This window comes from Oculina patagonica, chromosome 1 (assembly GCF_052425735.1).
Source record: "Oculina patagonica isolate OP01 chromosome 1, crgOcupat, whole genome shotgun sequence".
NCBI classification, from domain to species: Eukaryota; Metazoa; Cnidaria; class Anthozoa; order Scleractinia; family Oculinidae; genus Oculina; species Oculina patagonica.
Genome location: NC_135758.1, coordinates 25,644,811 through 25,657,856, shown reverse-complemented (window position 1 = coordinate 25,657,856; position 13,046 = coordinate 25,644,811). Strand labels below are relative to the sequence as shown.

Below are 13,046 nucleotides of genomic sequence, written 5' to 3'. Positions count from 1 at the left end.
TGGGCCTCCAATGTACTGATTTTTTCTCACAAATTTCGTGTTTACAAGCGAGTGTCCTCAATATTCACGGGTATTGTTTTCAAGTTTCATATCCACGTGCACAACTTAAGCGGAAAAATTCATTTGCATTAAATAGGGCGCTCGACTGCTTTCCGAACAATTTTCCGAAACATGCTTATATTGCTTAAAAAATTGTAACAGCATTTGTCGGGCTATTTATAGCTGTAATACAGTCGTGTCAAGGGATTTGTTGTTCATTCTGAAGATGTTGTCACTGCTATTCTCATCCCAAGGCAGATTAGCATGCTTCGGAAAAATTTTCGTAAAGCAATCGAGCGTTCTGTTTAATGCAAATGAATTTTTTGCTGCATTCGTGCATGCAGATATGAAAATTGAAAACAATACCCTTGAATAATGAGGACATTCACTTGTAAACACGAAATCTGCGAGAAAAAATCAGTATATTGGAGGCCCAATTTTATTGCCTTAAATGTTTTCAATGAGCTTGAAACTTGCATGCTATAACAATTGATGAAAAAGCTCGAGTTCGTCAAATTTAAAAAAAAAAAATCATCGAGCGGTTTTTAATTCATTATCACTTTTGTAGGCATAGACCAAATTATAAACAAAAAAGGCAACAAGAGCACCAGAACGCACGCTCATCAAACTCTTTTTTCTCGCAATCGACCAAAGCAATCTCTACCACTGTCTACACACGATTTTAAATGGAATAACACTACTATAAGATGAAACTGCAATCCACAGGCGCGTTGTTTACTTTAGATATTTTCCCATTTTCTCGTTAGTATGTTTTTGACTGTATTTATAGCCCCTAAAACTTCATCCTCAAATATTTCGAAAACGCTCTCACAGAATTTGTTCAAACTTTGCCAACATCGAGGCAGCTATGTGTGGTTTAAGCTCCTTTGAGCGATTTCCGAAAAAATCTCCCTGTGCCCAGGAATACGAGCGAAAGTAAAAAACGCAATGACGTCATTTCGTCGCTATAACAACTCCGATGTCAATATAAGACTGATCATAAAAAAATTTCATCTTTATCTAATACAACTGTGGTGATTGTTTTTCGATAGCATTGTTAATGGCGACGGAGTTAATTCTCAAACTTGAGCGGTGTTACCCCTAGAAAATCCAGTTGAGCCACCTTAAAGATAACAGTTAGCTTCTTTAAATTGCGCGTTGATGTCCACTCCAGTGCAGACTAAAACTGCGTCTCCGTTAACATCTTCATTTAGATCAGATCGAACTAAATACTGCTGTACGGCTCCTCGAATCCTTACTTATAAAGTGTAAATCGAATATGTTATATAATACTAAACATCTATATACGAAAATCAACCTTAACATTCAATTATTTTCCCTTGAATCTCGTGTTTATATTTTTTTTTTCGTAAAAGCCTTAATGTAGTTCTTACCACTCGATCAAAATGAATGCGCCACCAAATCAAGCCTGGTCCAGTTTCACTTATGGGATGTATTGGCCACTGCGTTCCCAAAATAACATTTGGTGTATTACCTATAAATAATAAAAATAAATTGTTATTACGACTCCATGGAAAATGATGACTGAAAAGAAGCTACAATATATAGCGAAAACCATGTTTACTCTTAACAAACAAAATTGGATGCCCTATATTTGATTTGTTGTTTGTTTGTTTGTTTGTTTGTTTGTTTAATTATTTTCTTGTTATTCTTTTTTGTTTCATGTTCTAATAGTTCCGAATAATCTTATGCTTTATAGGTGTTAATAATGAGACTTCGGGAATTGATGTTTCGAGGTTGTTTAGTACTTTCACGTTTTAAAATTAACCATTCCGTTGTGCTAATATACTTAAGTGGTTTTTGGTATAAACTAACACAATCAATAAACGCAGTCCATTAATTTCAAATTCAAACAATAATACATGCCAAGAAGAAACCGAAAAGTTAATTCTCGAGGTCATGTAGAGGACACTTGTTTGTTTTGTTTTTGACTTACGTGCTTCTTGAATTTGTTTCAAAAATACGGCCGACATGCAACTTTGAACGAAGAACAACACACAAAAATAGGTCACCAAGGGTGACATGAGTCTAATGCCGTATGGCATAGTGATACAGATTGCGCGGTTTTCGTAAGCCGGTTAAAATTGGTTAGAGGTTTGTGTTCGGGAGTTTAATTTAAAATGCTTATAGCAAGCTAGGGGCATCGTGGATGATTATGGATGAAAACGAAACAGTCATAAATGTTATATGCTTCACAAAATTTAAAGTATGAACAGGAGTTGATGTTACTTCTTCCGTATTGTCCGTAAAAGCAGAAACGATTAAACATTTGGACAAGATTGCGTGACGATTTACAAAAAGCATGTTCATTACAACAAGGGTTGAAGAACTTCACATCGTTTTCTTTCAGATTTTTCACCATTTTGATGATGACTCTTGAAACAGATTTTACAATAAAAGCACTTGAAATAGTGACTGTTACTCCATTGTACTGTAAGCACTTAGTGACAGATTTTCCTAAAAACGGGTGTAAATGCTCACGTCAATATAATGATGACCTTTTGAACGCTGGAAACTAGGCAATTATTATCGAGCTACCATACACAGGAGCGAAGACTGTTTATCATGATGTACAAATTTCGCGAATCATCACTTCCATATCAATGTAACCATTTTATGATTTTTCTAGCTGTAAGAAGAACTTAAGATCTCTGAGAGTCGTAAAAGCATGAAATTCGATTTCAGTGTATGGCAATGGCCGGGACAGTGTAATACTGCAAAGCGGCCAAACAAACGCATTTTGATTTAGTCGCATAACTTGATTTACATTTATCCATGTACATCTTTTATTTTTGAAGGTTTTTGTTTGCACTGTAAAGAAAAAATTGGTCAAAATTCGAATGACTTAAATACAAAAACCGAGGTAAAGTTTTCTATTTTTTAAAACAAAATAAATATTTGGTCGCATTGTGTAAATAAACGCGAGTCGCCGTCGAAATATTTTTTCTCAAAGACGTCTTGCTTTTTAAGCAAGACGAAAACACAAGTGCTTAACTGAACTGAAAACGAAGATTTATTTTCATAAAAAGCTTACAAATGTCTTAACTGGAAAATTATTTCGTCTTGTTCAAGTGTTGAATAATCGTAACTTGAGAAAGAACTTTTAATTATGCGTGGGAACACGTGTCGCTGATTGGCTGTTTTTAATTGAAACTAATCGTGCGTGTCCGTACGGAGTCCGTTCTTGCAGCTGATCATTGTTTTCTACATTACAGCGAACGATTATCGATCCCGAACCATTCCCTTGGGATTGCTAACAGCTTTTTTCATATTACAAAGAGTCTAATGCGCATGCGCAAAGCGCACGCAAGCATTAGACTCAAAAAACCGTTAAACCTTTTAAACGGTTAACGACTAAAGTCAGTTAACATAACATAACATAACATGAACTTTATTTCAACTCGAATTGTAGAGTAGCCTGAAAAAGGCTAATATCTTCGAGAAACATAAATTGTTTACCACTTAATAGATGATTGCAATATATACTCACTTAGACCCACTAGAATAGTGACACATCGCCATTCACTTTGCAATCTGACAAAAATCAATGTTAGAATAATCATTTAAACAGCAGCGTTTTATATTTAGTTACGATATCCTTTGTTCTATGGACGAGCTGTATGAAGCAGCCATTTAATTTGCCTACTTAGTGCATTAAGAAAAAAAAAATATAACTATACATTGCACTTTTCTTCTGTTTGTAATCTATAACCTGGTTTCTATTGCCCTCAAAACGTCACAAGTGAGGTTTTAGGTTTAAAGCTCTAAAACTCACTGTGTAGCTATAACAAAAAGATGACATACGTACTTCGTCGATACGAGGTTTAACCGGCACATTAAAGAATGTTACGATATTTTGGGAAAGGCCTAAGGTGCGAGGACTGAAATAATTAGTTTTAAAAATGTTTCATTTATTTTTCATTTGTTTATAAAACATAAGTTTACCCGCTTGAGTCCAACGCCTGAAAGCAGAACAGCTGCTGTCCAACTTGATACTGGCTTGGATACCACGTAACATTTCTGTAGTAGATCCCTCCATGAAAACGTAAAGAGGAAACTTGCATTCCAGACGGAGAAGAAGTTGTAATCTCGACGACGCTAAAGTTATTGAAAACATAAATATTCAGCAAAACGTACGCCAAAAGAATTTGGAGCTAAAACGGAAACATTAAGTTGCATTTCTTTTGGGAAGTAGATAATGATTACATCGGCAAAAGCTAATCAACTGTGGATATTGATGAATGAATGAATGAATGAATGAATGAATGAATGAATGAATGAATGAATGAATGAATGAATGAATGAATGAATGAATGAATGAATGAATGAATGAATGAATGAATAATGAATGAATGAATGAATTAATGAATTAATGAAATGCTTTATTAAAGTGTCAAGGTATTTAGCTTTAAGAAACTAATTGGGGACACTATTTACATTAAAATCTACTAAGCTACATAAAGTTAAAAATATTTACACTTAAATTCTAAGAAAAAAAAGAACCGTACTACATAGATGAATAGATAAATAAATGAATAAATAAATAAATGAGAATAAAATATAAAATTTTATAATAAAAGTAGGCGTAAGGTAAAAAGTTCAGCGAGGAATTAAAAATTTAACATTTAAAAGTTTAAATCGGCCTAGCTGCATGTCACATTTACACTCAGTTTGTATAAGACGTGTGAGGTCTTTTCTCCCAATACTGTTTTTAAAGCTCGTGACATTTGGTTTCTCTCTGTCACTGTAATCTAGTTTGTTCCATAGATAAAGCCCAAAATATCGTAAAGAATGTTTTCCATAATGTACTGTACGAAAACGTGGAATATTAAAATCAGCGTTCCTCAGATTATTTCGTTTCGGGGCTGTATTAAATATTTCTGTTATATAAGTGGGCACAAGTCCGTGATTTACTTTATACATGAGGATGGGGATGTCTTATAGCCGTTGTTGTCACATTAGACATCATCATAGCGATGCAGTTTGCAGAGATGAGATGAGATGAGATGAGATAAGGTGAGATGAGATGAGGTGAGGTGAGATGAGATGAGATGAGATGAGATGAGATGAGATGAGACGAGACGAGACGAGACGAGACGAGACGAGATGAGATGAGATGAGATGAGATGAGATGAGATGAGATGAGATGAGATGAGATGAGATGAGATGACAGAGATGAGATGAGATGAGATGAGATGAGATGAGATGAGATGAGATGGGGGATGGGTTGGGTTGGGATGAGATGAGATTAAAAGAAAAGAAAAGAAAAGAGAAGGCATCGACTAAAAAAGGAATCAACAATTTACTCGATAACTTACTGTTTTGCGAAGTCTGCAAGTTGCACCTCAATGACTGTTGTATAAGGGGAGCCAATCTGAACCTCAGAGCATTCACCATCTTGAGGGGTGGATTCAGTAAACACGGGTATGTCGTCACAAGAACCAGACTGGCTGGTTATTATGACAAGAAACTGTAACCCCACAGCGCTGAATGGTCTAACGCTATTGAAGTTAGTAGTTCCTGCTGGAAAGTCTTCTAAGGTCAGCGTAACTGCATAGGTACCTGCCGTCCCACTTCGACCTAGATATTTCAATACGCAGTTTTGCTGCAAGAAAAATGAACAGTAATGACAATAGGAAATAATGTAACGTGAAATACATGAATTGTCTCAGTGCCATTGTGCTCTAATCTTTACTTCAGCGGTAATTAAAGCAGTTATATTTTACGGTGCAGGTAGTTAAACTACCGAACCACCTTTAATCCTATTCAAGACAAAGCAAAAACGTTGACAAAACTTTTTTCTTTTTTTTTTTTTTTGTAACGTGAAATAAAAACAAATAGTTTCCTCGGTTAATTAGGAAAAATACACCAACCTTTTAAATTTATATTCCTTTATGTTTCCATTCCTTCCCACTTCCTCCCCCCCCCCCCCCCCCCCACTATGTTTGTCCGTTCCCTGATTTTAAACACCATATACCCTTGGGTTTGTGTTGTGTTCTCGATTCTACAGTTATTTGGCCACCTAGAAAAGCCTTAACAAGAACACTTTCTATAAAAAAAAAACTACCTCATCAAGTACACCATAAGGAAAACTATCGCTATTCATGTTTGACTCTGATTGGCTTGCCCAACGACATTTCACCACATCTTCATCTGGGTCTTCAACTGGGATTCGAAGAGACTTTGGACAACCTTCCTGAAAGCGGACAATAGCTGGGCTCCTTGATTTCGGAGATGAATTAATTCTTCCGATATCCGATCGTCGAGTGAGATCAATTTTCGTAGATACAAGCCAGCTCCCATCGGCATACTTGTACAAAGAAGAAATCCAACAGCAGCTCGAGTAACTGTCAAACACAAAACAAAAACCTTGAAACCTGCTTATAGCTATGTTTAACTTAAAAGTATTGTCTACATGACCTACACGAAAATCAGGGTTTATTTTTTGTCGCTCAGTTGCTACTTGATATATTTTCTTTGAAGGAAACATTAAAAAAATGGTCGCCAAAGCAGAACTTGGAATCAATTTTTTTGTTCTGGGACGCAGTTGTCATGAGCTCTTGACAGACCAGTGTCAATAAGCATTTAAAACTATTTCACGACCGTGCGGTGGATATGAGATGATAGATATCCAGGCGCCTCACTCTCTATAAGTATCTTACTATATCTAAGAAGCGCAGGATAAATTATTGTTTATTAAAAACAAATGTCGGTTATGAATCTTGCTGATTTTCTTTTGTAAAGAAAACATCGGAATACAGTTTTTGCATGCTCCAGTGTTGAACGACAACTATTGTGAGTCTGCATTTATTTCCTTTTCTCATGTGACCACATCACCAGATCACATACCGTAGAATTCCGGTTATAAGCCCTGGGCTTATACAACTTCGTAAGGGGTTTTGGGTGGGCTTATAAGCGGAGGGGCTTATATCCGGGAGGGCTTATAAGTGGAATAAAAAAAACGTTTCGAAACGAGCCATGGGAGTGTTGATCGAAATACGTTTTTAGGTTAAAAACACATAATAAAGCAACATTTAGCCCTGTTTAGTATCGTCATTCAGCAGAGGGGGGCTTAAATCCGGGGGGGCTTATAACCGGATGTATTTTTTTTTGTTTCAAGGTAGATGGGCTTATAACCGGGGGGGCTTATAAGCGGAGGGGCTTATAACCGAAATTTTACGGTACCTCACAGTCCATGGCTGATTGCTTGATGGAAAGGTATATGTGAAGTTATTTTCACCCATGGACCAGTCTTCATTGTTACTGAAGTCAGTACAACGGAACCCGGTATCAGCAAGGTGTGTCGAGGACGAACACTGTGGATTGGAAGGATTACTACAGGATGCAGACCACGAATCTCCATATCCAATAAGGCTTCCCTGCCTCACTGTATTTTCGTCACAGTAATATCTGTTAGAGTACGATTTTCGAAACGCCAGACGGAAGGTAAAGCGGATCTGAATAAAATAAAATAAAAACGGTAAGCCTTAACCTAAAATAATAGAAGAGATACCTCGCTCAAAGATTTCGTCAACCGAAATGGAAGAATGTCCGTTTTGTCATCTTAAATTTAAATGTAGGCAGTTATAAGCATTCGTTTATTAGAGCATAAAAATAATAGTTAAAATAATTAAATTACATCAGTACAATATTACGAACAAAATAAATCATAAGAGCCCACCTTAATGTGAAATCGCGAATAGAAAGTTTCGCAAAGTAAGCGCACTCAAACAACGTACATTACGCAGAATAATTTTCAGCGTTAAAGCCCATGTAGGCTTGTTCTCTGTGAAATTTCCACAAACTTCATCACGAAAGTATGATACGGTTAAAATTTTGTAATTATTTGGTGAAAAGCAATCAAATTTACATTGGAAAGCCTTTCTGTTGTTTTGTTTAAAACCTAGCACAACCGAGAGAAGATGAAATCCCATTTTCGTGTCATTGGGTTGTTTCATCCACAGATTCTCTCGTAAATTAATAGACAAGATTAAAAGAAAGCCGCCTAAGGAGAATGGCGGAAACCGAACGGAGTATCCTGTGCTTGAAACCACTTGGAATAAATATGCACTACAAAAATTAAAATGATAAAACAACGGGAAATGACACAAAATAAGTAACACCGGCTTGTGTGTCTAAAAACACCAATATAGAGCAGGGGTTTAGTGCTCGCATAGTCCATACATGTATTTGTGGTTTTTTTTTTAAGAATACGAGGGCTAACCAGAAAACGTGATGTGGGGTACGCAAAACGCGAATAACCTAGTTTAAATTTGTTTTCGCGTCGCACCTGAAAGGCAGACAAGCTTTCCAAGAAACGGACACAGTTGGCTGGGTATAATGACACTAAAAAAATTGCAATTTTAATATTTATAATTTTCTCCAAAGTATGATATTAAGCACGTAATACACGAATAACTTAGAGTAGGTGTGTTTTCGCGTCGCCCCAGAAAGGCAGTCAGGCTTTCCAAAAAACGGACACAGTTAGTTGGGTATAATGACACTAAAAAAAACAATTATAATATGTATAATTTTCCCTTAAGTATGATATTAAGCACGTAAAACACGAATAACTTAGAGTAGGTGTGTTTTCGCGTCGCTTCAGAAAGTCAGACAAGCTTTCCAAGAAACAGCCACAGTTAGTTGGGTATAATGACGCTTAAAAATGCAATTTTAATGTGTATAATTTTCCCTAAAGTATGATATAAGGCACGCAAAACACGAATAACTTAGTTTCAATTTGTTTTCGGGTCGCGTCAGAAAGGCAGACAAGCTTTCCAAGAAACGAACACGGTTCGTTGGGTATACTGACACTAAAAAAAATGCAATTTTAATATGTATAATTTTCCAGTTGTAGCGGTATTCGAAATTAAAGTTAAACATGGGGGCAAAGCAGTATTTATTATTTGAAGCTGGCGAAAGCCTAACACAAATGGTTTTAGGCTTTATCTGTGATGTCGAAGTTCAGTTGAAGTAAAGTTAAACATGGGGGCAAAGCAGTATTTATTATTCGAAGCTGGCGAAAGCCTAACACAAATGGTTTTAGGCTTTATCTGTGATGTTGAAGTTCAGTTGGTATTTTATTTTTGTCTTGAAAAGGGACTCAAATCTTGTATAGACTGCTTCCAATTACACGCACTCACTAAAACTAACTAATCAATATGGATGAATTTATCAGAAAGTTAGCCTGACAACCTTTCCAAGAAATGGTTAAAGTTGACTTAGCAAAATGATGGAAATATCTGCAATTTTGATATACATCCTTTCACTTGTAACCTTGTACGTGAAAATTAAATGGTAGCGCGAAGCAATCATTTCTCGTTCGAAGTTGGTAACAGTTTAACTCAAAACGTTGGGCCTTTATCAGTGATTTCGCAGCTTTGATGGAAATAATATAGGCTTAAAAAATGACTCAGATCTTGATAGCCGAGACTGCTACTAATCACTTATAAGAACTGGAGTAGGTTTTCATTGAAGATGGATGAATAATGAGAAAGGAATTAAACCTTTCCAAGAAATCAACACAGTTAGCTGGGTGTAGTGACAAAAATATTGGCAGTTATGATATGTATAATTTTCCCGTTGCAACGGCATTGAAAATCAAAGTTAAATTGGAGAGCAAAGTGAACATTTTTTCGTTTGAAGTTGGCAACAGTCTACTCTAACGCAGAAATGTTAGAATTTGTCGGTAGTTTTGTAGATCAGACGGTAATTATACTTGTCTAAAAAAATGACTCAAACCTTGATAGCCTAGACTGCCACGAAATACTTGATACTAGAATAAGCATTTTACTGACAATGGATTTATTTTAAAAAAGGCAGTGAGACGACCTTTTCAAGAAACGGGCACAGTTGGCCGTATAAAGTAATGAAAACATTGACAATGGTAATGATACATTTGAGCAGTTGCGTCACCATTCAAGATCAAAACCAAGTGAGAGAACAAAGAAACGCTTTTATTTTGGAGTTATAGTGACAACGCTATGCAAACATTTTAAGCTTTATCGTCGATTTCGTAGTTTAGCTGAAAATGGCATGGTATTTGTTCGACTTGAAAGATAACTTAAATCTGTAAAACGCTGCTACAATTTACAAGTGTCGCAACCAAGCGTTGTTTGATAGGTGAAACAGAGTCTCTTTCACAACTGAGTAACAATCGGTTCATGTTCAAGTAGCCAGGTTTCAACTTGTTAACTTACTATGAACGCAATTGCAGTTGGTTTCTACTGCCTGTTAGCAGTTAAAGTAGCTGATCTTTGATAAAGTGATGAATTCAGGTAGAAAAGCGGAAAATCTGGAGTCGGTGAATGACAAATGTGACACACCCTTGGCAAAGGTTAGCCGCGTTGAGGCGCCATCTTATGGGAAAGCTATAAAAGTTATTGTAACAACTATAAAGGTAATCAATTTGAACAAAATGGATATTTCGCAAGAGAAAACGTTACTTATTTTCACAAATTGGAAATTTAAGGAGCGTGTCCGTATTTTATTCGGTAAGTTGCACTGACCAACAGCAGTTGCATTTCACAAGAGCTTCGAGTTAAGACTTGTATATGTGTTTCGTAGTTACAGAGTTTTATAGATGGAAATTATACTGAAAAGAATTTTACCCTATTTTATATTCACTAAGTAAAATAGTGATTTCATCAGAATCCGGCGCTGGAAATCGCCACCTCATTTCCCTCTCGAAAATTGGTTGTCTTTCCACCAAGTCCAATTAGGAACGTGAACACCTTTGAAAAAGCGCAGACTTGCATAAGTTCCAGTAAAAAATTGCTAAAATGGCCAGATGAATTGCTTTGGTCTGATAACTAATTCAGTCTGTCGCTAAACAGTTTCACCTTGAGTAATGAAAACGAACTAATTTTCAGGGAAAATTCTGGGAAGCTAACTATATGGACGGTGGTCTATGGACAGCGGAATACAAAACTATTGTTAAGCTCAATAAATACCATTCCAGGCTATACCAAAGATGAGTAAAAACCAAATGGAAATTGCTCTAATCTAAGCGGGCAACTTTCAGCATGTTTAAATAATTTAAAAATGCTATCCATCAAGTACGTCAGCATAACATAACTGTTCTTGTTCTCAGGAAGCAAGGAGAACCAAGCGCAATAAGGCACTGGCAGCCAAAGAAAGTTTTTACAAGCTCTGAAGTCCTCTATTAAACTAACACCCTGCAAATGGTTAAGGCAAAAGTCTGCAAAATGCATTGCCACATTTGCTGGGGATATTTAGCTACAGACGCAAGAAAAACATAGAGTAGATACAGCATTAAGAGCTTACAACTAAAGGACTACTAAGCCTCGAAATGGACCAGGCTGCCAAAATTGCAAACGTGAAATACTAAATATGTTTGCCACTGATGCAATTAACTCGAAGAAAGACTTCAACAATTGACATCAAAGATAAATTGTGCTCCATCGCAAAACAAGAAGGACACAGCCTGAGATCAGAGAAGTATAAAGTCGTGATCCAAACAAAGTTAGTTATTCCCACCTGTATGCATTGCACAGGTATCAAACTATGTGAATTGAAAGCGCATACTTATGTTACTGACATCAATGCCTTCGCAAATAACGAATGTACATATGCATGCAAGTTAACAATTTCTTTCTGAAGAGACAGCCTGCGTCCGACCGATAATCAACTACAATGCGGCACCGCTATTTTGCAATGAGTTGGTCGTTGAATATTCCTCGCAATGCCGACAGTAAACAGTTTTTAACTTCTGTACATGTACTCATCCAGTATTGTAGCATGCAGTTACTTATTAAAAAGTGAGCGGCTTGGCCCAGTAGAGAAGAAAATGGCTCGTACAATTTGCACTGATTGCTTAAACCTGGCATGGAGTATACATCATGGAAATTTCTTAATTGTACAGTATGCAACAATGATTTAAGAGCATGCACAAGAAGTAAACCGTTTTAAAGTTTCTGTAAAAAATGCTCTAAAGACTGAATAAGAATGGTACGCAATGTTTTCCACAAGGTAAGCTCTTGCTTCTTCTATGATAAATAATCATTACGGACTGCATATCTACTAAGAATACAGAAGTTATTGTGAAGTAACCACTCTACCGTGTTGCCACTGGAGCCAGCCGGAGTCCAGCTTATATCGCCATAGCGGAAATGCGATGCTTTAACCAATAAAAGCCATTGCAATAGAGTCAGAAGAGAAAGAAGGCACGCTGAAATGCAGCGCGCCATCTTGTTATCGAAGAATTTGCTTTGCGTGTGTTTCTGCTGACTGCTCAGAGCATAAAAATCAAAACGAAAAGTCTATTGCAGCAAACGCTCAATGCACGCTAGGATTACTTTTAAGCATGTCAATCAAATTTGTTCAGGCGTATATACCGCATACTAACCAGTCATGAATGGCCCGAGGGCATTTTTAGTGTCTAATGGTTTTTTCAGTTTCTGCAGTTTGATTCTGTTTAAAGTAGCCAAGAATTGAAGAATTTATTGGTTAAACAATATACCAAGTGTATAGCAGGCTAAAATTCAAGTAGATTACTCCACATGCTTATTACTATTACCCAATTAACATGCGACGTAGATTAATCGAATACTCCAACTTCTCCGTGGGAGTTCATTGTTAACCACCTTGACGAAAACAATTAATTATGAGATGATGTGTAGTTTACAAAGAGTTTGTTAATATGCGTTCCTTATTAGGGAATGTGACATATTTTGTAAATACAAGGCACATTTCTTTCGCCCTTTGGAAATCATATGGTAGGAAAATGGAAGAAACTTCGTCTAATATTTGCATGTATGTAATAAGCGAAGGTTTCTTCATGACCGGGTTGGAGGGTGAGGTTACTTTAAAGTATAGATTGACCAAAAACACTTCAGTGTTCGGCGTAGGCGTTGAGATTAATTAATGATTCCTTTAGGTTCAAATAATAAGTAAGGCACTTGTTCCTCTTGCATCACGAGTCCAAACAACTTGCGCATTTACTTAAGAAAGACAGTTCGAAGTAT

General features: G+C 36.5%; 1 protein-coding gene across 2 annotated transcripts in view; it reads right to left on the bottom strand.

Annotated features, from left to right (window-relative positions):
• Nucleotides 1–12,344, bottom strand: part of LOC144642080 (uncharacterized) — a 34,533-nt gene extending 22,189 nt beyond the window's left edge. Inside the window, exons 1-7 of one of the 2 annotated variants that reach the window (XM_078501080.1) lie at nucleotides 12,141–12,344; nucleotides 7,246–7,517; nucleotides 6,128–6,407; nucleotides 5,379–5,665; nucleotides 4,006–4,158; nucleotides 3,551–3,594; nucleotides 1,434–1,534 (exon numbers count right to left, since the gene is read on the bottom strand). In XM_078501080.1, the coding sequence (XP_078357206.1) occupies nucleotides 1,434–1,534; nucleotides 3,551–3,594; nucleotides 4,006–4,158; nucleotides 5,379–5,665; nucleotides 6,128–6,407; nucleotides 7,246–7,517; nucleotides 12,141–12,269 (1,266 nt within the window). In that variant the 5' untranslated portion in view covers nucleotides 12,270–12,344. The remainder of the gene's footprint in view (nucleotides 1–1,433; nucleotides 1,535–3,550; nucleotides 3,595–4,005; nucleotides 4,159–5,378; nucleotides 5,666–6,127; nucleotides 6,408–7,245; nucleotides 7,518–12,140) is intronic. The other variant, XM_078501087.1, reaches the window with a different exon arrangement.
• Between the last annotated feature and the right edge of the window lie 702 nt (nucleotides 12,345–13,046).